This window comes from Camellia sinensis, chromosome 5 (genome assembly GCF_055761805.1).
Source record: "Camellia sinensis isolate YWXY chromosome 5, ASM5576180v1, whole genome shotgun sequence".
Lineage (NCBI taxonomy): Eukaryota > Viridiplantae > Streptophyta > Magnoliopsida > Ericales > Theaceae > Camellia > Camellia sinensis.
In genome coordinates, this window is record NC_138965.1 from 127,152,830 (window position 1) to 127,177,151 (window position 24,322).

At 40.1% G+C, this 24,322-nt stretch overlaps 1 protein-coding gene across 1 annotated transcript; it reads left to right on the top strand.

Moving 5' to 3' along the window:
• The first annotated feature begins 22,693 nt into the window (after positions 1–22,693).
• LOC145791670 (uncharacterized) lies at positions 22,694–23,020 on the top strand. The gene has a single exon (XM_082872076.1). It carries the CDS (start codon positions 22,694–22,696, stop codon positions 23,018–23,020), a length of 327 nt encoding a protein of 108 aa, XP_082728202.1.
• Positions 23,021–24,322: the final 1,302 nt, after the last annotated feature.

The following is a 24,322-nucleotide window of genomic DNA, read 5'->3' on the forward strand; positions in this document are numbered from 1 at the left end:
CTATATTATAATCTTTATATTATTATATTTATATTATTATATTATACTTTTTTGTTTATATAAGGACAAAGAGGGAGAGGCTCAGCAAGAAAAAAAAAAGGGGGGATCAAAGAGAGAGAAAAATGAAGTGGTGCGAGAGAGTTTGAGTGAAAAAGAATCAGAAAGAAAGAAAATTAGTTTTTTTTAGAGAGAGAGAGAGGGAAAATAAAATATTTTCTATGATATTTTTATTTCCATTTCATCAATACACCATTCAAAAATCAACCACTAAAGCTGTAATTCCAAATTTTGGATTGAGAATTGAGAACACATTCCACAGACTAGAGAGTAATCAAAAGAAAGTTTGTGACTCAGAAAATTCATCATTTCCCCAGAAGGTAAGTTTTCGCAAATTTTCATTTAATTTAAAAATCTTATATAATTTGTTTAAATACTTTATTTACTTCATTTCATAACTGTTTTTTTTTTATCGCTTTAATGGAAAGGTTGCACCACCCACATATCTGCTGTAATTTAAATATTGTATATAAACTGTTGTAATTTATTACTTTAAATAATTTATCCCACCGGATGAATAGTAACCTCCGGCGGTGAATAGTACCTCCGACGGTAAAGTAAACTCAATGATGAATAGTACCTCCGTCGGTAAATAGTAACCTTCGGCGGTGAATAGTACCTACGGCGATGAATAGTAAAAGTGGTAGGTTTCTCTCAAATTCTTTTGGGGCTGTTTTTCAACATCTAAACTATGTGATTTGAAATTGTAAAAGTGGAGGGGTTAGCCACCCTTCCTTCCACTAGTTTACTAACTTGATCCTATTTAATTTTGCTCGCTTTCTATAGCTTAATTTCAACACTATTGTATGTTATTTAGGGGGCTGTTTAATTTATTTCAACGATTTATGTTTTAAATATCAAGTTTGTTTGTACTAACCAATTAATCAACTTCGCATAATCATCTCTGCAACCTCCCTCTATTCTTTGCTTATTTCGATTAAAAAGTTGTGAAAAATTTAGATTATGGTTTAACTATAAGAAAGGAACTCTTCCATGCTTAATGGTTTAATCTCTTTGGAGGTTCATTACCAAATGTATAAAATGCTTTATGCTTAATGGTTTAATCTCTTTGGAGATTCACTACCAAAGGCATAAAACGTTTTATGCTTAGGAGGTTCATTACCAAAGGTATAAAATACTCTATGCTTAATGGTTTAATCTCTTTGGAGATTCACTACCAAAGGTATAAAACATTTTATGCTTAGGAGGTTCATTACTAAAGGTATAAAATGTTCTATGCTTAATGGTTTAATCTCTTTGGAGATTCACTACCAAAGGCATAAAACATTTTATGCTTAGGAGATTCATTAACAAAAGTATATAACGTTCTATGCTTACTGATTTAATCTCTTAGGGGATTTACTACCAAAAGCATAAAATGTTCTATACTTAACAGTTTAAATTCTTTGGAGGTTCACTACCCCAAATGTATATATATTCTTATATTAAAGCACAATCTTTTATTTTTCATTTCTCTTTATTCATCAGTGTGTTTACTTTTAAGAGACTAATTGACCCTTGGAAATCACCAAGGAAAGTGTCATTATCACTTATTATCAAGTTTGGATTTCAAGTCATTATCACTCAAGTTTGGGTTTTTCTAAGTCATTATCACTCTTTTAAGTTTGACTAGTCCTTGTTGCACATCTTGAGTTTGACTTGAAATCTCTTATCGCTTGTAAATAAGTTTGACTCTTCCTTTGTAATTTTCCCTGAAGAAAAGAAGATTTGTTTCTCGGGTTAAGTTGATGCTTGTTTCTCTTTATTGCGTTTTGGATTTAGTGGACGTAAATATCACTTTTGCACAAACAGAAGAAAAGATAAAGAAATGGAAAGGTAATAAAAAAGGCTAAAAAATTGGTTAAAATTGGATTACAACCGATATCAAGAAGTAACAAGATTAATTGGACTCAGTCGAACGTTATATCGAGTCTATTGTGTCAACGCTTGTCTTACATCAATTCAGGATATTTTAATGAACCTTGAAGCGTCTCTACTTCCTTTCTTGAATTCACTTCATGATAGGAGGGAGGGGTGGTTGTTTATTCATTGCATTTATTGATCATTGTCCAAATTGTATTCGAGATCATTAAGCAATCAACTTGCTAATTGATGGTTTTGGAGATGATTCTAACCCATTCTTGAGTATTTTTATGATAAAGAAGGGTAAAAAAAAAAGAAAGACAAATATGGTTAGGAATACCCTGTCTGCACTGTTTCACCTAAAGTACAAAAAATAGATTTCCACAAGAAAACAAAGTATTGGATTTATTTGGGGCTCGACTGAGTCGCGTTTCGGGGTAGGCAAGGCTCCAATAAATTGCAAAACAATACACTTTTCAAAAGCAGTAACTAGGGGTGAAACAGAACAAATCCCAGCAAGGCAGACAGAATAATTCCTGAAGAGCATCGAGCAATCATTGCATATTATTATTGTAATATATTAGACAGCCCCTTCTCATTTATTAGTCATTCGGCTTTGTAATAATTGTTTATTCGGACATTTGGACATTCGGACTCTCCTTCGCGAGGACAAATATGTAATAAGTTGTATGTCTTTCAACCCCCATTCTTTCTCCCTTTTATTTCATTGCTTATGATGGTTAGGTTAGGGATATCATGTTTAATTAGCATTTTCCATGATTTGCATCTATTTATTTACATGCATAAAAGTTCGGCTCATCATATTATTCAAATGTCAAATTCAAACTCCTTACTTGCATACATGCGCTATCACATGCCTTGAATTGAGTCACATGCCATACTAGTAGCTGAACCTTAATTGCACGTTGCATTAGTCATTAAATTAGGATCATGCATTTTTTTTTCTAACTATTTTCTTTCTTTTTGGACTCGTCTTCGGACATTAAGGTAAGCATTTTTGCTTTAGCATATTGTATAAGTGTGAATGCTGTCATATCAAAACATACTACCATGAGGCTAACTTCTTATTTGATATACCTGTTTGAATGCCTGTGGATGAAGGCTAATCACTTGAATTGGGATACTTTGATTCATGTATATATGAGATCACCATTTTCAGTGATACATATTCAAAATATTTTTTTCAAAACAAACATGAAATCAAACGTTCCAACTTTTCGTGAAATTAGTCTATACTTGTATGTTACATATAGAACAAGAGCATATACTGTACATAAAAATCACATCATGATTAGTAGAGACCGATCTTTGATCGGGTGAGTGGGGTGTTCAATTATTGACCTTCCCCTCTCATACCTAAGTTCCTGAACCAAGACACTTTGGTAACGACAGACTAATGACCTTTGGCATGAGTCATGGGTTTCCTAAATTTCCCATAAATAAATATTTAGGTGGCGACTCTAAAATCTGGCAAAGCGGTCCATTTTTGGCATTTGGTTCAAATATCGATTTTCCAAAAGAAATTGCCGGATTTGGACTCTTTTTGTGTTTCCATTGTTTAACATTGCACTTGTGAAATCAGAATCAGAACCAACACAAGTGGAGTCTGAACTGTAAGGGTTATTTTATTCTTCCGAAAGGGAGCGCAAAAAGTCGAGCTACAGTTTCTGGCGACTCTGCTGGGGAATTAGAGAACTTGACTCAAACTTCATGATGTGAAATTTTATCTACATAAATATGTTCTTTGCATTGCATTTGCATTGGTGTACCTAAGTCCCTGCGTTTGCCATCTGTTATTCTTGGACGGTTTGCCAGAGGCTTGCCTACAAAGCTTGCCAAAAGGCTGACCAGTCATGGGCTCTGTCAAGTTGGAAACACAACCCTTGGATCTGGATTACCGCTGTACTGCTTGATCCTCCTTTCACTTCTCGGTGTTAGGTGTGAAAGGTATATTATGTAGTCTTGTTGAGGTACCCTTTGTGACTATTTGACCTAATGCATATAGTACGCTCTAGTAACTATTCAAATTAGGACAGGATGCTAATTTGAACACGCAGTTGAACTGTGATCACAATTAATCACAATACGCAGCTGAACTGTGATCCCCACTGAACTTTATTCTCAGACTGATTTCTGAGCATCGAGCAATCATTGCATATTATTATTGTAATAAATTAGGCAGTCGCTTTTCATTTATTAGTCATTCGGCTTTGTAATAATTATTTATTCGGACATTTGGACATTCGGACATCATAGCTTCAGAAAGACTCGATATCCCCCCGAGTTGTTTGGACTCGTTCTCTTAGGCTTTGTAAAACGCAAGATCTTGTTGATGGTCAGGCAGTGTTAGTTTCTCTCCCACCGGTTAGTCGACGAAGAAAGAATAGACAGTCAGCATCAGTACCAAGCACTCAGCAAACTCTTGTTCACTCACCAACATCTACTTCATCCAGTCCAACAATGACACAACACCCAGCACAAAACACAGAAGAAGTTTCTGCCATGATGGCAGCAGTCCAAAGGACCGTGGATACGGTCAACCAACAGATGGTCGTACAGGATGAAGTCATCGCTGATCTGCGACGCCCATATGGGGCATCTGCATCTATTGTACATCCGGTCCCGGCTGCCCAGCCAAATCCTGATCTCCCTTCACCACTGGAAACTCCTCAGGTCCCAGATCCTCAGGAGATGTTTCTAACAGCTTCAGCTTACAGACCTCTGGTACAACCTCCTATGGGAACCATTCCCTTCGATATGAATGAAGTTGATCTAGCCATGATCAAAATTGCTAGGCTTGAGAAAGCCTTAAAGAAATCCCAGGGTTTCATTTCAATTCCCGAAATTGAGGATGGGTACATTGAGGCCTCAGTTAGGTTGCCAGAAAAATTCAAAATGCCTCACATCGATAGATTTGATGGGAGCGGGGATCCGATTGTGTATGTCCGCCTGTTTTTAGATGTGTTAAGGCCCATGGGTTTATCTAGGGCACAAAAACTCTCTTTATTTGGGAGGACCCTATCAGATGTAGCGACCATCTAGTATGCCAAACTGGAGGACTCAACGAAGTGAAATTGGGAAGAACTGTTTGAGGGGTTTGTGTCACGACCCAAACCCGTCCCTATGGGTTTAGCACCCTAACCGACCAGTAATCCGAGATTACCGAAGGCCTGCTTAACAGTAAATCAGTAATACAGAGTACAGGGGCTGGCGGAAGCCAAAACAGTAATTAAAAGATGTCCAATGAGCTGTGACAGTCTGTATGCAAAAAGACTTTTCAAACATATACACATTCAGAACAAAAACAGTATATACATATATCATATACAATCATTCAGGTTAGAGACCCAGTCCCTACCATAACGGTACAGTACAAATATCAACCCATCTATACATAACAGAGATAGATAAGGTAAATCTAAGACACCCCCAAAGCAGCCTTAGCTTGGCAGCACTTGGAACCTCAAGGTGAGGCACGATGGTTGGCTTGACAAAACAAGAGCTAATCCGACGCTCCTAACTCCGATCCGGTGCCTGAACACCTACATATATATATATAAACAGTAAGCTAAAGCCCAGTGAATAACATGTGCATAAAGAGATTAAGAATGAATGTCCTTTCAGTATTGAAAACAGTCATTTATCAGTATATCAGTCATTCAGTTTGTGGCTCATAATTCATGCCATAACAGTCATTCAGAAACTATAATAGTCATATGTGGTACATCCAATAGCAAAACAGTACAGTAGGTCTTAACAAACCGAGCAGTCAATGATGGCCATCATATCAGTAAACAGTAATGGTTCCAAGCATGGGAACTGACAGAGATCTCTGTAACAGTAGTAGTAACAGTTCAGTAACAGTAAATTGCTATGGATGCCACAAATACAGTTCACAAATAGGATAAACATTCATTTAACAAGCATTGTCATTTCATAAAGCAGTATAGTCATTTGTTCAGAAAATAATCTCAATTGAACATATCTTTACAACATTGTTACTCACAAAGCACTGGGCTATAAGCAGCTAGAGCGTCTTCGGATGCCAACCCTACACAGTTACAGAATGAACACACACTAAACTACACAGTTGGAAAATAATAACTTAATCCCTAATTTGTCTCGGTGTGGTTCTACATTAATATCCTCATCAAGATGCCTTAAACTAGGCCTAAGAATGCCTAGGATGGAATGAGGATGCAAAGATGCACTTTAAAACACTTTTCAGAATTTTCAGAAAATAGGGGTCTCGCTCGAGCGTGGTTTTCTACGCTCGAGCGGACATGCAGACAAAGGAGCTCCGCTCGAGCGTGACTTTTATCGCTCGAGCGGACTGCAAGCTATAGTAAAAATACTGGATGCACAAAAATCACGCTTGACGGGCGCTCGATCCACGCTCGAGCGTGAGACACAAGTCCTCGCTTGAACGTGAAGTCTCTCGCTCGAGCGGACTGTAAACACATGCAAAGTACTGGATACGCGCATTTCACGCTCGAGCATCACTTTCCTCGCTCGAGCGGACTGCATGAACACAAGGCGTATGCTCGAGCGTGGAGTTCCTCGCTCGAGCGTGAGTCCAAAATTTGGAATTTCCAGATTTGAACCTCAAGCTCAAAACTCAACTTTAATGCATCAAAACTCAACCTCTTGGGCCTATTTTCTGGAAAAACACTTTAAACCCATAATATAACATGTTTTGAAGATCAATTTGAGAAATCAAAGCCCAAAGGTAGTTCAATTAAAACACAATTTCATCAAAACTTCAAGAACATGATGAACATGCATGAATTTAATCAACTTCAAAGCTCCCAATGCATGATCAAATGAGTTAATTCACTCCTAAACATGATGAATTCATGGATTATAACCCAAATATGGACATGCATGCAATAATTTCCATGAAAACAACTCTAAACTTCAAGAGATGTACATGCATGCATGATATAAGCTTCAATTCAACAATCTTCAACCAATTTATGACCTTAGGCTCCTATCTACCATGAATCATGCAAGAACTAACTTGAATTCACAAACAAGAAAGTAAATGTCCTACCTTAGGTCTCCAATTCCAAGTCTAGAAGTTCAATTTGCCAATTCTCTTTTCAATTCTTCAAGACTCCAAGCAAAAACAAAATGAAAACAATTCTCTCCTAAGTCCCTCTCTCTCTAGTCGGTTGTGTATAAGGAAATGGCGGAGGAAATGTAATAAAGCTAACATAAGGAAATCAAACAAATGGCTCATGGAATAGTCCACTAAGTGGCATTCTTGTAAATAAGTCCAGCTTTGATAATTAGCTTATTTAATCCAAATTAATCATACCAAATCAATTTTCAATTAAATACACCACAAAATCACATAAATTCCAATTAGCATAAAACATTAATCAATTTCAGATTCGGCCACCGATAAGGCCTTCAATTTACAGTTCGAAACTTAAAACACGAACATATAATTCAATGACAGACAGATATAAATGCATTTAACTAACACACTCAATCAATCAGTTCAGAATTTCAGTCAATCAGTCAGTTAATATGCTTAATCATAGATTAGCACTAATCAGTGATGAGGGTTGTCACAGTTTGTTAACCAATACTCATACAATACTCAAATAGAAGTAACAATCAGTGAGCTGGAAGCAACCACTCAGAACCCCAAAGAACCCTTTATTGACTTTGTGGCAAGATGGAGGGCAAAGGCAGCCAGAATGATGAGCAGACCTTCTAAAAGAGAACAAGTCAGGTTAGTGGTCCAAAACCTCGAGCCAGACATGTTGCAGAGAATGATAGTGGCACCGTTGTCTACATTTGCTTTCTTACATTAGTTAGGGGTTCAAATTGAGAGCGCCTTCAAAAAGGGCATCATCCATAGAACAAGTGAACCTGCAAAAAAGCCATTCACTCGAAGTACCAATGCTAGTACTAGCACTATTCCGCGGCCTGCAAATGTTAGTACCATTACTACATCATCGGCCAAGATGGTCGATCCCTTTGCTGCTGCCACAAACTCACAAAGCGCACAAAATAGTCAACCTTGGAACCGAAGATCTTTTACCTCCCTCCATATGAGTCCAACTCGCGCCCTCAAGGTGTTGATGGACAAGGGTAATCTCAAGCCTCTTGATCCTCGGCCTCTCCCAGACCCACTGTCAACTAGACATGACCGAACCCAATATTGTACTTTCCACCAACAACATGGCCATCATACAGATTCATGCTATCGTCTACGTCATGAGATTCAGAATCTCATTGACAACAAAGTCATCGCCCCTCCTAAACCAAATGTGACAACCAACCCACTTCCTACACATAACCAAGTTCCTCCCCCCACAAATATTAACCACATCCAAACATTACCACCTACCTTTAACCCAAACATATATATTACCTCGTCCCACCTACCGAAACTGGAGGTGGTTATTCTAAAAGGCACATATATGTGCATGTTGGATCTAACCCTACAAATCCAACCCAAAAAGGTTGTGGCAGGAACAGAGAAAGAGAAGAGTGCATTAAAGACAAGGTTATCTGATACCTGTGTCATAGAAAAGGGGGCTTCGCTTGCAGAGGAGTATGACCCCAGTTTATACATTGTGGCCATTGATCAACCAAAACCAGTGGTCCTATTGCCGGATGTTCTCAGTGTCAATGCTATCATGGAAGGCCAGTTAGGGCAACATCAGAATGATTGGCTTGAATAAGGCCTAAATGACTTGGCCGAACTTGAAGAGGATCTAGTTCAGATAGAAGAAGACCTAGCCAACCTCTACTTCTTTGAAGAAGAGGAAACAAGAAGTGTCCAGATAAGCTGGTTGGATTCAAGTCAGTCGGAAACAAACAACGGTTGGTTTGGTGACGAAGAGCTAGATGAGGTGGAACAGACAAAAGGAGTCAAGGAGGAAAAAGCCGAGACCACATCCATTACTAGTACAGAACAAGTGCTGGAACAATTCCAGCAGGAGAGAATGGAAGAAATTCAAAGGAAGATGGCCTTGCCAGAAACCAAAACCATAGTTAGAAAGGAAAGGTATGTTGCTGAGGGCGTGATGTGAACATGCTCCAAGTAGAGTCTGATAAAAGTTTGACCATGACTGCCGGAGAGTGATGGGAAGATAATGATCTGAGTCATGCATACACGGACGAATGGTGGAAATCCAATACCCTCGATGATACGTGGTATACGGACGAAATCAATCATATGACCCGGAGTGGTCGGTACTTCAAACCTGCGGCTATAGATCAACCAGAATCCTCTAACAAAGAGGTTGATAACACCAGAGAGAAGGGCTGTGAAGACAACTTGGTTTTGAAACAACTCAAGAAGATTCAGGCAGATATCTCAATTTGGGGATTGATAATGGCTTCCCAGGAGCATAGGCAAGCATTGCTAGAGGTAATGAATCGCACCAAACTTCTTATCGATACTACCGCTGATCAACTGGTGTCGTCAGTCACATCCGGTGATGTTACTTCAGTGATATCTTTCATGGATGAAGAGTTGCCACCTAAGGGTGCAAACCACAACCGGCCCTTGTATGTAACTCTAGAGAGCTGAAAAAAGTGGATTCCGATAGTGTTAGTAGATACTGGATCGACGATCAATGTGTGTCCGGCATAGACTGCTTATGCCATAGGTTTGAGGCCTGTTGACTTCACACGTACAACTCAAACCGTCCGAGCTTATGACAATACAAGTCGGGATGTCATGGGAACATTCAAGATGCATATCCTGATCGGCCCGTCCGAACATGAGGTAGAATTCCATGTAATGGATGTTCCGGCTACCTTCAATCTACTGTTGGGAAGGCCTTGGCTGCATCAGATAAAAGCTGTGTCATCAATAGTCCATCAGTTGGTGAAATACCCCTTCAAAGGTGGGATTGTTACGGTGTACGGTAATTCGTCGATCCAACTTCCCCATGGAACTGCCACACTAGTGTTGAAAATCACACATAGGGAAGAAGATGTATTCCTCTCTGGTTTCTCACTAACAGAAGCCCGGGTAGTCCAATCTATCATGGAAGAAGCTGACGGAATCTATGCGAGTGCTCAGTGATTTCCCCAATTTTGGTGGCGACAATACAGGAGGATTCTGAAGGTATTACTTAACTAGCTCGGAGGCGAATTGACACCGATCATCCCATTGGAATTTCTTTCCTTTCTTCAACAGACCAAACAGTGGTTCACAAGTCAAGGTTAATTTTGAGATAAACCGTCTTATGAATTGCACCTTACCCAGAAAGCCGCGAACCTCCTTTTCAGTCAATGGTGGTGGCATTTCTACAATGGCCTTGATTTTGGAGGGATCTACTTAAATTCCCTTTTGTGTAATCAGAAATTCCAATATTTTTCCTGCAGTTACCCCGAAGGTGCTTTTCTGTGGGTTTAACCTCAGCATATACTCCTTGATCCGCTCAAAGAATTTTTCCAGTGCGGTGTAGTGACCTCCTCGCTCTTTAGACTTGACGATCATATCATCCACATACACTTCAACCTCCTTGTGGATCATGTCATGCAAAATGGTGGTTGCAGCCCGCTGATATGTAGCCCTAGCATTTTTTAGTCCAAAAGGCATAACTTTATAACAGTAGGTACCCCACGACGTGGTGAAAGCAGTTTTCTCTCTGTCTTCCAGTGCCATCGAAATCTGATTATACCCGGAAAACCCATCCATGAATGAAAGCAAAGCATGACCAGCTGTGAAGTCTACCAGTTCATCAATGTGTGGCAATGAAAAATCATCTTTCAGACTCGCTTTATTTAGATCCCGAAAGTCGACGCAGACCCTAATTCTGCCGTCCTTCTTTGGAACCGGAACGATATTGACCAACCAAGTCAGGTATTCAGATACCATCAAGAAACCTGCATTAATCTGTTTGCTAACCTCCTCTTTGATCTTTAGTGCCTAATCTGGGCGAACTCTGCGCAGTTTCTGTTTGACTGGTCGGGCCTCGGAATTAAGAGGGATCCGGTACTGTACAATCTCATGATCTATTCCAGGCATGTCTTCGTAAGACCACGTGAAAACATCTTTGAAATCTTTTAATAAAGCGATTAAACGCTCGCGTTCCTCCAAAGACAACGTGGATCCGATCTGGACCAAACAGGGATCCTCTTCAGTACTCACATTAATTGTAGTGATTTCATCTGTGCAGGGCTTAACACGCCTCTCCTCCTCTTGGTCAACCAAATTTTTCAAAGCCCGAGGAATTTCTTCCTTTTCGTTTAAGTCAAAATTTTGAAAATCAAGATCAGTGCAACAAACTAAAGGCACAGAGAAGTAAGCAAACTCTACGACATTCCCATTAGTAAAGTCTGGGTCCTTGGTTACAGTTGACTCAAAAGAAAAACTAAAAGAAGACTTTGACAGGACTTTGGCATCCGGGTTACCACTCCCGGAATTACCAGACTCAGAAGAACTCGAATCTGACTCTGACTCTACAGACTCAATGGAATCAGATTCAAACTTATTATTCGATTCAGAACTGCTGATGATGCCCTTTTCAAATTTCCAGATTAGGTGTGGAGCCTCAGATGCATCCACAATAAGTTTAGAGAAATCCGCTTCTGGTTTATCCCCGATCATTGAGGTAGTAAAACCATCCCCCAAGTTGTCAGACTCAGTTCCGACAGTAGAATTCGCTAGTAAGTCAGTCAGTGTTTTTCCCAACAGCGTTTTTTCTTCAACGTTCACAGTTACAGTCCTGTCTTGACCTGTATTAGTACTCAGGTCCATCTGCTCATCTTCCTCTTCCGGTAACTGGCGCCCAAAGAAGATCTCGAACCCGGGATAGATTGTCTTCGTCTCCTGGTCAAACCAAGGCTCTGGAAATCCATAAAAGGGGAAATCTTCCCCTTGGCGAACAAAGTGTCCGTTCAAGGTTCCCCGTATTGGTTTGTGAACTAACTCATATTTTTTTCCATCCTTCTGTGCTTTAATTCTTCCTCTCAACTCATCCTACTTCTTTTGCCGATCCTCAGCAGTAGGTTTGTATCCCAGCCCAAAAGCGTGAGGGTTGTGAATCACCTCCTTGGTAACAGCGCCTCCTTGCTTGCCATTTTTGCCTAGTCCTGATCCAGGCATATGTCCCTGTTTGTTCATCATGTAGATGGACTGAGCACTCACATAGATTTCGTCAGCTTCTGCCATGATAGATTGGACTACCCGGGCTTCTGTTAGTGAGAAGCCAGAGGGGAATACATCTTTTTCCCCGTGTATGATTTCCAACACTGGTGTGGCAGCTCCCTGGGGAGGGTGGATCGATGAATTACTGTACACCGTAGCAATCCCACATTTGAAGGGGTATTTTACCAACTGATGGACTGTTGATGACACAGCTTTTATCTGATGCAACCAAGGTCTTCCCAACAGTAGATTGAAGGTATCCGGAACATTTATTACATGGAATTCTACCTCATGTTTGGACGGGCCGATCAGGGTATGCCTCTTGAATGTTCCTATGACATCTCGGCTTGTATTGTCATAAGCTCGGACGGCTTGAGTTATAGGTGTGAAGTCAACAGGCCTTAAACCTATGGCATAAGCAGTCTGTGCCAGACACACATTAATCACCAATCCAGTATCTACTAACACTACCGGAATCCACTTCTTTCGGCTCTTTAGAGTTACATACAAGGGTCGATTGTGGTTTGCGCCCTCAGGTGGCAGCTCTTTATCCGTGAAAGATATCACTGGCGTAACATCGCCGGATGTGACTAACGACACCAGTTGATTAGCGGTAGTGTCGATAGAAAGTTTGGTGCGATTCATTGCCTCTAGCAATGCTTGCCTATGCTCTTGGGAAGCCATTATCAATCCCCAGATTGAGATATCTGCCTGAATTTTCTTGAGCTGTTTCAAAATCAGGTTGTCTTCACAGTCCTTCTCTCTGGTGTTATCAACCTCTTTGTTAGAGGATTCTGGTTGATCTACAGCCGCAGGTTTGAAATACCGACCACTCCGGGTCATGTGATTGATTTCGTTCGTATACCACGTATCGCCGGGGGTATTGGATTTCCACCCTTCGTCCGTGTATGCATGACTCAGATCATTATCTTCCCACCACTCTTCGGCAGTCATGGTCAAGCTTTTATCATACTCTACTTGGAGCATGTTCACATCACGCCCCTCAGCAACATACCTTTCCTTTCTAACTATGGTTTTGGTTTCTGGCAAGGCCATCTTCCTTTGAATTTCTTCCATTCTCTCCTGCTGGAATTGTTCCAGCACTTGTTTTGTACTAGTATTGGATATGGTCTCGGCTTTTTCCTCCTTGACCCCTTTTGTCTGTTTCACCTCATCTAACTCTTTATCACCAAACCAACCATTGTTTGTTTCCGGCTGACTTGAATCCAACCAGCCTATCTGGACACTGCTTGTTTCCTCTACTTCTTTGACCAACCATTGTTGGCTAGGTCTTCTTCTATCTGAACTAGATCCTCTTCAAGTTCAGCCAAGTCATTTAGGCCTTGTTCAGGCCAATTATTCTGATGTTGCCCTAACTGGCCTTTCCCGATAGCATTGACACTGAGAACATCCGACAATAGGACCACTGGTTTTGGTTGATCAATGGCCACAATGTATAAACTGGGGTCATACTCCTCTAAGAGCGAAACCTCATTTTCTATGACATAGGTATCAAATAACCTTGTCTTTAATGCACTCTCTTCTTTCTTTGTTCCTGCCACAACCTTTTTGGGTTGGATTTGTAGGGTTAGATCCAACATGCACATATCCATGCCTTTTGGAATAACCACCTTCGGTTTCGGTAGGAAGGACGAGGTAATATATATGCTTGGGTTGAAAGTAGGTGGTAGTGTTTGGATGTGGTTAATATTTCTGGGGGAAGGAACTTGGTTATGTGTAGGAAGTGGGTTGGTTGTCACATTTGGTTTAAGAGGGGCGATGACTTTGTTGTCAATGAGATTCTGAATCTCATGACGTAAATGATAGCATGAATCTGTATGATGGCCATGTTGTTGGTGGAAAGTACAATATTAGGTTCGGTCGTGTCTAGTTGGCAGTGGGTTTGGGAGAGGGCGAGGATCAAGAGGCTTGAGATTCCCCTTGTCCATCAACACCTTGAGGGCACGGGTTGGACTCATATGGAGGGGGTAAAAGATCTTCGGTTCCAAGGTTAACTATTTTGTGCTGTTTGTGAGTTTGTGGCAGCAGCAAAGGGATCGACCATCTTGGCCGATGATGTAGCAATGGTATTGACATCTGCAGGCCGCGGAATAGTGCTAGTAATAACATTGGTACTCCGAGTGAATGGCTTTTTTGCAGGTTCACTTGTTCTGTGGATGATGGCCTTTTTGAAGGTGCTCTCAATTTGAACCCCTAACTCATGTAAGGAAGCAAATGTGGACAACGGTGCCACTATCATTCTCTGCAACATGTCTGGCTCGAGGTTTTGGACCACTAACCTGACTTGTTCTTTTTTAGAAGGTCTGTTCGTCATTCTGGCTGCCTTTCCCCTCTATCTTGCCACAAAGTCAATGAAGGGTTCTTTGGGGTTCTGAGTGGTTGCTTCCAGCTCACTGATTATTACTTCTATCTGAGTATTGTATGAGTATTAGTTAACAAACCCCTCAGACAGTTCTTTTCAATTTTGCTTTGTTGAGTCCTCCAGTTTGGCGTATCAGATGGCCGCTATATCTGACAGGGTCCTCCCAAATAATGAGAGTTTTTGTGCCCTAGATAAACCCATGGGCCTCAACACATCTGAAAATAGGCGGACATGCACAATCGGATCCTCGCTCCCATCAAATCTATCAATGTGAGGCATTTTGAGTTTTTTTGGCAACCTGACTGAGGCCTCAGTGTACCCATCCTCAATGTCGGGAATTGAATTGAAACCCTGGGATTTCTTCAAGGCTTTCTCAAGCTTAGTAATTTTGATCATGGCTGGATCAACTTCATTCATATTAAAGGGAATGGTTCTCGTTGGAGGTTGTACCAGAGGTTTGTAAGCTGAAGCTGTTGGAAACATCTCCTGAGGATCTGGGACTTAAGGAGAAACGGTGGTGGAGAAAGATCAGGATTTGGCTGTGCAGCCGGGACCAGATGTATAGTAGATGCAGATGCCCCAGATGGGCATCACAGATCAACGATGACTTCATCCTGTGCGCCCATCCATTGGTTGACCGTATCCATGGTCCTTTGGACTGCTGCCATCATGGCAGCAACTTCTTCTGTGTTTTGTGCTAGGTTCTGTGCCATTATTGGACTGGATGAAGTAGATGCTGGTGAGTGAACAGGAGTTTGCTGAGTGCTTGGTACTGATGCTGACTGTCTATTCCTTCTTCGTCGAGTAACCGACGGGATAGAAACTAACACTGGCTGACCGTCAACAATATCTTGCGTTTTACAAAGCCTACGAGAATGAGTCCAAACAACTCGAGGGATATCGAGTCTTTCTGAAGCTATGATGAAAAACTACATAGCAAAAAGAAAGAAAGAAAACATATTTTAAAAAACGGACAGCACTTCGGCCCCAATTCTCAATTCATCACAACACGTAGTTGAACTGCGATCCGCACTGAACTTTGTTCTCAGACTGATTGCTCATTTGTACCACTATTATGAATCACCCAATATATTTCACTGTAAAAGCACGTACCACATCAAAAGGAACCAAAACACCCCTATAAAGGGTAGGGTTACCCTGTCCTAGATTTTGACATGATCTAGGTTGCACTATTTGAAGCAAGTGGTTTCATAACATCATGTACGGGTAGCATCCTGTCCTAATTTAATAGTCACTAGAGCATACTATATGCATTAGGTTAAATAGTCATAAAGGGTACCTCAGCAAGACTACCTAATATACCTCTCACACCTAACACCGAGAAGTGAAAGAAGGATTAAGCGGTACAGCGGTAATCCAGATCCAAGGGTTGTGTTCCCAACTCGACAGAGCCCAAGACCGGTCAGCCTTTTGGCAAGTTTTATAGGCAAGCCTCCGGCAAACCGTCCAGGAATAACAGATGGCAAACATAGGGACTTAGGCGCACCAATGCAAATGTAAAACAAAGAACATATTTATGTAGATAAAATTTCACATCATGAAGTTTGAGTCAAGTTCTCTAATTCCCCAGCAGAGTCGCCAGAAACTGTAGCTCGGCTTTTCGCGCTCCCTTTCAAAAGAATGAAATAGCCCTTACAGTTCAGATTCCACTTGTGTTGGTTCTGATTCTGATTTCACAAGTGCAATGTGAAACAATGGAAACACAAAAAGAGTCCAAATCCGATAATTTCTTTTGAAAAATCGATGTTTGAATCAAATGCTAAAAATGGACTGCTTTGCCAGATTTCAGAGTCGCTACCTATATATTTATTTATGGGAAATTTAAGAAACCCATGACTCATTCCAAAGGCCATTGGTCTGTCATTATCAAAGTGTTTTGGTTGGGGAACTTAGGTATGAGAGGGGAAGGTTAATAATTGAACACCCCACTCACCTGATCAAAGATCGGCCTCTACTAATCATGATGTGGTTTTTATGTACAGTATATGCTCTTGTTCTATATGTAACATACAAGTATAGACTAATTTCACGAAAAGTTGGAACGTTTGATTTCATGTTTGTTTTGAAAAAAATGTTTTGAATATGTATCACTGAAAATGGTGATCTCATATATACATGAATCAAAGTATCCCAATTCAAGTGATTAGCCTTCATCCACAGGCATTCAAACAGGTATATCAAATAAGCAGTTAGCCTCATGGTAGTATGTTTTGATATGACAGCATTCACACTTATGCAATATGCTAAAGCAAAAATGCTTACCTTAATGTCCAAAGGCGAGTCCAAAAAGAAAGCAAATAGTTAGAAAAAAAAAATGCATGATCCTAATTTAATGACTAATGCAACACATGCAACGTGTAATTAAGGTTCGGCTACTAGTATGGCGTGTGAGTCAATTCAAGGCATGTGATAGCGCATGTATGCAAGTAAGGAGTTTGAATTTGACATTTGAATAATATGATGAGCCGAACTTTTATGCATGTAAACAAATGGATGCAAATCATGGAAAATGCTAATTAAACATGATGTCCCTAACCGAACCATCATAAGCAGTGAAATAAAAGGGAGAAAGAATGGGGGTTGGAAGACATACAACTTATTACATATTTGTCCTTGCGAAGGAGGGCCCGAATGTCCAAATGTCCGAATAAATAATTATTACAAAGCCGAATGATTAATAAATGAAAAGGGACTGTCTAATTTATTACAATAATAATATGCAATGATTGCTCGATGCTCCTCAGGAATTATTTTGTCTGCCTTGCTGGGATTTGTTCTGTTTCACCCCTAGTTACTGCTTTCGAAAAGTGTATTGTTTGCAATTTATTAGAGCCTTTCCAACCCTGAAATGCAACTCAGTCGAGGCCCAAATAAATCCAATACTTTGTTTTCTTATGAAAATCTGTTTTTTGTACCTGAGGTGAAACAGCGCAGACAGGGTATTCCTAACCATGTTTGTCCTTTTTTTTTTACCCTTCTCTATCATAAAAATACACAAGAGAGGGTTGGAATCATCTCCAAAACCATCAATTAGCAAGTTGATTGCTTGATGATCTCAGATACAATTTGGACAAGGATCAATAAATGCAGTGAATAAACAACCACCCCTCCCTCCTATCATGAAGTGAATTCAAGAAGGGAAGTAGAGACACTTCAAGGTTCATCAAAATATCATGAATTGATGTAAGACAAGCCTTGACACAATAGACTAGGTATAACATCCGACCGAGTCCAATTAATCTTGTTACTTCTTGATGTCGGTTGTAATCCAATTTTAACCAATTTTTTAGCCTTTTTTTTATTACCTTTCCATTTCTTTATCTTTTCTCATGTTTGTGCAAAAGTGATATTTACGTCCATTAAGTCCAAAACGCGATAAAGAGAAACAAGCATCGACTTAACCTGAGAAACAAATCTTATTTTCTTTAGGAAAAATTACAAAGGAAGAGTCAAACTTATTTACAAGCGATAAGGGATTCCAAGTCAAACTCAAGATGTGCAACAAGGACTAGTCAAACTCAAAAGAGTGATAATGACTTAGAAAAACCCAAACTTGAGTGATAATGACTTGAAATCCAAACTTCATAATAAGTGATAATTTCCTTGGTGATTTCCAAGGGTCAATTAGTCCCTTAAAGGTAAACACACTGATGAATAAAGAGAAATGAAAAATAAAAGATTGTGCTTTAGTATAAGAACATGCATACATTTGGGGTAGTGAACTTCCAAAGAATTTAAACCGTTAAGTATAGAACGTTTTATGCTTTTGGTAGTAAATCCCCTAAGAGATTAAATTAGTAAGCATAGAACGTTGTATACTTTTGGTAATGAATATCCTAAGCATAAAACGTTTTATACCTTTGGTAGTGAATCTCCAAAGAGATTAAACCATTAAACATAGAACGTTTTATACCTTTGGTAATGAACCTCCTAAGCATAAAACGTTTTATTCCTTTGGTAATGAATCTCCAAAGAGATTAAACCATTAAGCATAGAACGTTTTATACCTTTGGTAATGAACCTCCTAAGCATAAAACGTTTTATGCCTTTGGTAGTGAATCTCCAAAGAGTTTAAACCATTAAACATAGAGCATTTTATACATTTGGTAATGAACCTTCTAAGCATAAAACGTTTTATGCCGTTGGTAGTGAATCTCCAAAGAGATTAAACCATTAAGCATAAAGCGTTTTATACCTTTGGTAATGAACCTCCGAAGAGATTAAACCATTAAGCATGGAAGAGTTCATTTCTTATACTTGAACCACAATCTTAATTTTTCACAACTTTTTAATCGAAATAAGAAAAGAATGGAGGGAGGTTGCAGAGATGATTATGCGAAGTTGATTAATTGGTTAGTACAAACAAACTTTATATTTAAAACATAAATCGTTGAAATAAATTAAACAGCCCCCTAAATAGCATACCATAGTGCTGAAATTAAGCTATAGAAAGCGAGCAAAATTAAATAGGATCAAGTTAGTAAACAAGTGGAAAGAAGGGTGGCTAACCCCTCCACTTTTACAACTTCAAATCACATAGTTTAGATGTTGAAAAACAGCTCCAGAAGAATTTGAGAGAAACCTACCACTTTTACTATTCACCGCCGGAGGTTACTATTCATTCGGTGGGGTAAATTATTTAAACTAATAAATTACAACAGTTTATATAAAATATTTAAATTACAACAGATATATGGGTGGTGCAGCCTTCCCATTAAAGCGATAAAAAAAAAACAGTTATGAAATGATGTAAATGAAATATTTAAACAAATTATATAACATTTTTAAATTAAATGAAGACTTTCGAAAACTCACCTTATATGGAAATGATGAATTTTCTGAGTCACAAACTTTCTTTTGATTAGTCTCAAGTCTGAGGAATGTGTTCTTAATTCTCAGTCCAAAATTTAGAATTACAGCTTTAGTGGTTGGTTTTTGAATAGTGTATTGATGAAATAGAAAAACACTGACTGACCTACTAGCAAATTCTACTGTCGGAACTGAGTCTGACAACTTGGGAGATAGTTTTACTATCTCAATGATCGGGGATAAACCAGAGGCGGATTTCTCTAAACTTATTGTGGATGCATTTGAGGCTTCACACCTAATCTGGAAATTTGAAAAGGGCATCATCAGTAGTTTTGAATTGGATAATAAGTCCGAACTTGATTCCATCGAGTCTGTAGAGTCAAAGTCAGATTCGAGTTCTTCTGAGTCTAGTACTTCCGGGAGTGGTAACCCGGATGCCAAAGTGCTGTCAAAGTCTTATTTTAGTTTTTCTTTTGAGTCAACTGTAACCGAGGACCCAGACTTTACTAATGGGAATGTCGTAGAGTTTGCTTACTTTTCTGTGCCTTTAGTTTGTTGCACTGATATTGATTTTCAAAATTTTGACTTAAACGAAGAGGAAGAAATTCCTCGGGCTTTGAAAAATTTGGTTGACCAAGAGGAGGAGAGGCGCGTTAAGCCCTACACATATGAAATCACTGCAATTAATGTAGGTACTGAAGAGGATCCCCGTTTGGTCCAGATCGGATCCACGTTGTCTTCGGAGGAACGCGAGCGTTTAATCGCTTTATTGAAAGATTTCAAAGATGTTTTCGCGTGGTCTTATGAAGGCATGTCTGGAATAGATCCTGAGATTGTATAGCACCGGATCTCTCTTAATCCTGAGGTCGACCAGTCAAACACGCAGAGTTCGCCCAGATTGGGCACTAAAGATCAAAGAGGAGGTCAGCAAACAGATTGATGCAGGTTTCTTGATGGTATCTGAATACCTGACTTGGTTGGCTAATATCATTCCGGTTCCAAAGAAGGACGGTAGAATTAGGTTCTGCATCGACTTCCGGGATCTAAATAGAGCAAGTCCGAAAGATGATTTTTCATTGCCACACATCGATGAACTGGTAGACTTCACAGCTGGCCATGCTTTGCTTTCATTCATGGATGGGTTTTCCGGGTATAATCGGATTTCGATGGCACTGGAAAACAGAGAAAAAACTGCTTTCACCACGCTGTGGGGTACCTACTGTTATAGAGTTATGCCTTTTGGATTGAAAAATGCTGGGGCTACATATCAGCGGGCCGCAAGCACCATTTTGCATGACATGATCCACAAGGAGGTTGAAGTGTATGTGGATGATATGATCGTCAAGTCTAAAGAGCGAGAAGGTCACTACACCGCACTGGAAAATTTTTTTGAGCGGATCAAGGAGTATAGACTGAGGTTAAACCCACAGAAAAGCACCTTCGGGGCAACTGTAGGAAAAATGTTGGGATTTCTGATTACACAAAGGGGAAATGAAGTAGATCCCTTCAAAATCAAGGCCATCGTAGAAATGCTACCACCAAGGACTGAAAAGGAGGTGCGTGGCTTTTTGGGTAAGTTGCAATTCATAAGACGGTTTATCTCAAAATTAACCTTGACTTGTGAACCACTGTTTGGTCTGTTGAAGAAAGGAAAGAAATTCCAATGGGAAGATCGGTGTCAGTTCGCCTTTGAGCAGGTTAAACAGTACCTTCAGAATCCTCCTGTATTGTCACCACCAGAACCAGGAAAACCACTGATCTTGTATTTATCAGTCACAAATTCAACCATGGGGTGCATGTTAGCGCAAGAATCAGAAGCGAAGGTGGAGAAGGCCATCTATTATTTAAGCAAGAAGATGTTAGAATATGAAACTCGCTACACTCCTCTCGAGAAAGCTTTCTTAGCTTTAGTTTGGGAAACGAGGAAGTTGAGACACTACCTGTTAGCTTATTCTGTAATTCTGGTTTCAAGTTTAGATCCCATCAAATATCTCTTTGAGAAACCAACACTTACGGGTAAGCTAGCTCGTTGGTTGCTTCTTCTCTTTGAGTTTGACCTCAAGTATGTCACGCGTAAATCAGTCAAAGGGAGAGCTGTAGCGGAATTTCTGGCAGATTGCCTACTAGAAGGAGATGATGAAGTAGTGGAGTATTTATTCCCAGATGAAGACATCCTGCAGATAGAAGAGGAACCATGGACAATGTATTTTGACGGAGCGTCTAATCAGTATGGTTATGGGATCGGTGTGTTGCTTATAGCACCCGATGATTCACAAATACCTCTAGCCTTTAAACTCCGGTTTAAAGTATCCAACAATGAAGCAGAATATGAAGCGTATATTGCTGGTTTGGAAGCTGCCCTAAAACTAGGGGCAATAAGATTGGATGTTATCGAAGATTTGAATTTGGTTGTGTCTTAAGCTAACGGAGATTGGCGGGTTAAGGAAGAGAAAATGAAGGTTTATCATTAGGCCCTGGATGTGTTAATTCCAAGATTTGAGAAATTGACATTCACGCATTTGGTCAGAGAGAACAATCGATTTGCTGATGCATTGGCAACTTTATCCTCCATGGTAGACATTCCGCTTGGAGTGAAGATGCGCCCGATCATCATTGAACAAAATTATGCGCTGGCGTATGAGATCATCACCGTGATAGATGAGGTTCAAGACACAAACCCCTGGTATTACGACAATTGGAATTTCCTGGACAAAGAGGCGTACCCACCAGGGGCAAGTGCCAAGGACAAAAGGAGAATACGGCATCTGGCCATCCAATTCATTATCTGAGGAAACATGTTGTACAAAAGAGGCCATCTGGGAATGCATAAGTTGTGTGTTGAGGAAGGAGAATCAAGGTGCCTTATGGAAGCTATCCACGGAGGAGAGTGCGGAGCTCACATGAATGGTGTGATGCTAGCTCGAAAAATCCTTAGACAAGGCTACTACTGGTCAACCATGGAGGAGGACTGTATTGGTTTTGTACGGCGATGCCACAAATGTCAGATCCATGCCAATCACATGAATATTCCGCCGTCGAAACTCTACAATGTGACTTCACCATGGCCTTTCTCAGTCTGGGAAATTGACGTTATCGGTGCAGTCACGCCAAATGGGTCAAACGGGCATGAGTTCATTTTGGTAGCAATCGACTACTTCACAAAGTGGGTAGAGGGCCAATCCTATGTTGTTCTGAAGGCGTCGCATGTGGCTAAGTTCATCAAGAACAACATCATCTGTCAGTATGGGGTGCCTAACGAGATCATCTCAGATAATGGCTCGCATTTCAAGAAAGAGGTGATAGACTTGCTTGAGAAATATAACGTGGCTTTTCGTAAGTCATCAACATACAGGCCGCAGACCAATGGAGCTGTTGAGGCTGCAAACAAAAACATCAAGAGAATTTTGCAGAAAATGGTTGAAACCTATAGGGACTGGCTGGAGAAACTCCCATTCACACTCTGGGGTTACAGAACGTCGATCCGAACATCTATAGGAGCAACCCTTTATTCTCTTGTTTATGGAATGAAAGCTGTTCTGCCAATCGAGATTGAAGTACTGTCACTAAGAATTATGGTTGAGTGTCAAATAGCGGAGTCGGACTGGCAACAAAGTAGATTTGAAGAATTGATATTGTTTGACGATAGGAGGTTGAAGGCATTGTATCATATCCAAGGTTACCAGCATAGAATTGCGAGGACTTTTAACAAGAAAGTCAAGTCCAGAAATCTCAAGGAATGAGACATGGTGCTCAAAGACAACCGAGCCCCCATCCATGAGCCTAGGGGCAAGTTCAGACCCAATTGGACTAGCCCTTATATCATTAAGTCAATCTAGTCCGGAGGAGCAATTATTCTTATGGATTTGGATGACCTGGAGTTTTCTCAACCAATCAACATGGACAAGTTGAAGAAGTATTACCCCCGAGAGGCTCGTTAGGCCGAAAACCCGAAAGGGCGACCTAGGCAAAAGTTAGAGCATAAAAACAAAAAAATAAAAAAAATAAAAAAATAAATTAGAAATAAAGAAAAACTAAGCTCGTAAGGCCAAAAACTCGAAAGGGCAACCTTGGCAAAAGTTAGAGCGCAAAAGGAGAGAATAAATACTCGAGTGAACCCTCTCCGAACTACGTAAGGCCTGATTCTCGTCTTTGGGATACGTAGGCAACTTCATCCCGAAGTTCGACCATCACTATTTTTCAACCCAACTATCCTGTTCATCTGGTTTAATCAATCCGTCATTCTCCACTGTTTGTCGACTTGGTTATGATTTTCTGATTTGGGGTTGTTCAACCTTAGGATTAATTCTGCATGTATTTGGTGGTGACCATTTCCGAAAAACAAAATAAAAAAGGGAAAAAAAAATTGTTTTGAAAAGTTTTAATTCAATTTTTGTTTTTCTTCTCAAAACTTTACCGTTTACAACACAAAAGGAAACTTTTCAATACTCACTTTAATTTTATTGATTTATCACAAGTATATTCTCCAAACCAAAGTTGATTTTCCATAAAACCTTGAAAAGAAAAGACAACAATAAACTAGGGGCATAGATGAGTCAAGTGTCCGTTCTCCGTCTCTTTTTCATGCCTGTGGAAGTTTCTGTAACTGAGGTCGACCTAATTTGTTCCTCATCCTCAAGCCAAACCAAGTATTCGTCAGGAATGATGGAACTGAAAGGAAGGGCAGGGGCCAAAAATTCTCTTGTATTCCAATCACTGAGGTACCGAGGCAAGTACGAACCATGAACGGGAAATGAAGCTGGGTACTTTATCCCTTCATCTGGACAAATCTGATCATGCCCAAACTGGCGTCTGAACCTGAATGGAAAATAGAATACACAGTGTGTAAGGCCAATCAATTGTATACCTGGTTGCCGGGACATGCTGTAACTCATTTTAGCCAAGTTAAGCCAGGGGCTACGCCAAGCAATGTCAGCCGCAGATTTGCTATGCATCCAGTCACACCACATTCCCTCTGAGGAGAACTCCACTAGTTGTGAATGAAGAAAGTAAGTCATGGCCGAGTACTCGGGGCAAGGATCCAC